Genomic DNA, 2,963 nt, shown 5'->3' on the forward strand with positions numbered 1-2,963 from the left:
TACTCAGGCCAGAAACCAGTTTGATTCCCCACATAACTTAATCCTCAATGGTACATGAGTATTTTAGGGGAGGTTGATAAATCTTATAGATGTGGCAAATATGATTGTCTTCCTGGCTCGAGTGCCTAAATGGGTGTGGGGTGTCTGGGTCACAAGCCCTGGCCTGGAACTGCCTCTGCTGTCCTTGCAGATCTCCCAGCAAAGTCCAAGTTTACAAAGATGGCGTTTCCCCACAGACCTCTGGGAACTGTAGTCGGTGCCTGCAGTGGTAGCAGACAGGAAGGCTGGGTCGGAAGCCCCGTCCTGGAACTGCCTCTGCTGTCCTTGCAGATCTCCCAGCAAAGTCCCAAGGAATATCTTTTAAGGAATATGTATATGTATTAAGTATTGCTGCCACTACAATGCTGGCGATGACTTATTTATTTTTTCCTTTTTCTTCCACAGCTGTAATTGGATTATTATACCCCTGTATTGACAAGCATCTGGGAGAGCCACATAAGTTTAAAAGAGAATGGTCAAGTGTAATGCGGTGTGTAGCTGTCTTTGTCGGTATAAATCATGCCAGTGCTGTATCCTTTATGCTGTAATCAAGTACATTAAAACAGAACAACTTGAAACCAAACAGTGGTTAAATAGGCCCGTTGAGCTTTCCTGGTTAAATTGTGATATGCCCTCTTAGTCATAAAAAGAATATGAAATGGTATTATTGAAACATCACAGTAGCTATGCAATTATAGTTTAAAGTACTGTGCTCATGTGAAACCTATACATAGACCAAGAAGCAGTTATCCAGATGGAACAAAAAGATATTGCATAGTTTGAACTCAAGAAAAGTATGTGTCAGGGTTATATCCTTTCTCCATACCTATTCTGTCTGCATGCTGAACAAATTATTAAAAAAGTAGACTATATGAAGAAGAATATGACATCAGGATTGGAGGAAGATTCCTCAACAACCAATATTATACAGATGATGCAACCTTGCTTGCAAAAAGTGAAGAAGACTTGAATCAATTACTACAGGAGATCAAAAGACTACAGTCCTCAATATGGATTACATCTCAACATCAGAATAACAGAAATCCATATCACTAGATCAACAGGCAACATCATGCTGTCGAGTGGGAACCAATTTATATTTGACTCTGCGGTGGGTTTTCAGGGGCTGCATATTGCATGGGAGGGGATTGTTCATCCTTCTCTGGAGCAGCTAGATGGATTTGAACCATGTGCATTTGGATTGACAGCACAGCTTATTAATACTAGGCAACTAGAGCTCCCATGATAGATGAAAAATAAGGAAGTTAGCAACAATTTAATTTTACTTGGATCTACAGTCAGCACCTGTGTAGTCAGGAAATTAAATTTTTTGTTGCACTGGGAAAATGTGCTGTCAAAGACTGCTCCCAAGTCCTAATTAGCAAAGATGCCAGTTTAAAGACTTGAACTAAGCCAGTCTTTTCAGTTACCTGCTATGCTTCTGAGAGTTGGAAATGGTTTAGGATGACAGAAGAAGAATTAATGTTTTTGAGTTGGAATGGTGATTTCTGAATATCCTATGGACTGTTAACAAATCTGTCTTGGAGGAAATGGAGCCTGGGTGCTTCTTAGAATGCAAGGATGGTGAAACTTTCTTAAATTCTAGCCATGGAGAATTCTTTCAGGAGGGGTCAGTCCTTGGAAGAGAGACATATTGAGAGATTAGAGGGTCAGAGAAAGAGAAGACCCTCAAGGAGGTCACTTATCACAGTGTGATAGAGATTTTGAGGATGGCACAGATAGGGCAAAGTTCAGATCTGTTGATAAGGGCACTATGAGTCACTATGAGTAGTGGACTTGATGACATATAGCAAATTTTCATTTAAATATTTTTAAAAAATATCTCTTAGAAATTTTGCATCTTTTAAAAACATACACATTTGTCTTAAAACTAGATTATTTAATTGCTTCCATAGAGTGTTGATAATCCTAAGATTTAAACAGGTAGTCGTATCAAAGAATTGTGCCCCTCTTCATTTAAGAGTTGTGATGGTTTCAGGTGCTTGAGTGTTTGGATATTTTTTGTTTTGGAAGTCGTCATTCTTAGAAAGGTGGCAGGTCAGTGAAAGAGAGGAAGACTCGAGATGGATTACAGTGACTGTAATAATGAGCTTAAGCAAAACAGGTTGTGAGTGTGGTGCATGATGGAGTTGGGTTTTGTTCTGTTGTACATAGAGTTGTTAGGATTTGGAGGAGTTGAATTGACACCTGACACAACAACAACAACAACAGATTTTTAATTGGACAGACTGTTTTTGTGCTGGTTTTAATCAATACTACAAAACATAAATTTTAAAGGCATAAGAAAAGATTTCCTACTTAAAACTTGGCCAAAGAGAATGTGGTCCTTCCCCATCTTCCCCATCAAGGTTTTAAAGATTTGATGGTTTAAATATTCTGGTAATTTTCTTTAGCAATTGATATTTATAGTATCCTAACCTAAAAACTAAGGAGCTCTAGTGGCTCAAGAGTTGCACAACCATTTCAAAGGAAAGTAGTTCCTAGGTCGTTGATCCACTTTGAGTTGGTTTTTGTGTATGATGTGAAGTGTGGATCTTACGTGAGTTTTCAACACATAGTTTTCCAATTTTGCCAGCACTGTTAAAGAGGCTTTAATTTCCTCACTTGTTTCATCTCCTTGTCCAAAATCAGTTGACCATAGGTAGATGAGCAGATTTCTGGGTTCTCAATTCTATTCCATTGATCTATGAGGAAAGTAGTTCTAATACATCACCTGCTACCCAGGTGTAAGATGAGCAGCCTCCTCGTATAGTTTACAGCCTCTGAAAGCCTGCTGGAGGATCAGTTAGGAGTTACTTCCAACTTGATACATATAACAACAATTGAAAACTAAGGTAGTCTCTATTTTCTTTCTTCCCTTTGTCAACAGGGACAGGAAACAAACCAACCTTTAGAATAAGAAG

General features: G+C 38.7%; 1 protein-coding gene across 1 annotated transcript in view; it reads left to right on the top strand.

Annotated features, from left to right (window-relative positions):
* LOC102858491 (insulin-induced gene 2 protein-like) overlaps positions 1–2,963 on the top strand; it is a 40,564-nt gene that overhangs the window by 32,292 nt on the left and 5,309 nt on the right. Inside the window, exon 3 of the mRNA XM_006902824.1 lies at positions 445–569. Within this exon, the coding sequence (XP_006902886.1) occupies positions 445–569 (125 nt within the window). The remainder of the gene's footprint in view (positions 1–444; positions 570–2,963) is intronic.

The sequence above is a fragment of the Elephantulus edwardii genome, unplaced genomic scaffold, assembly GCF_000299155.1.
Source record: "Elephantulus edwardii isolate Elephantulus edwardi_28Jun2011 unplaced genomic scaffold, EleEdw1.0 scaffold00457, whole genome shotgun sequence".
Classification (NCBI taxonomy): Eukaryota; Metazoa; Chordata; class Mammalia; order Macroscelidea; family Macroscelididae; genus Elephantulus; species Elephantulus edwardii.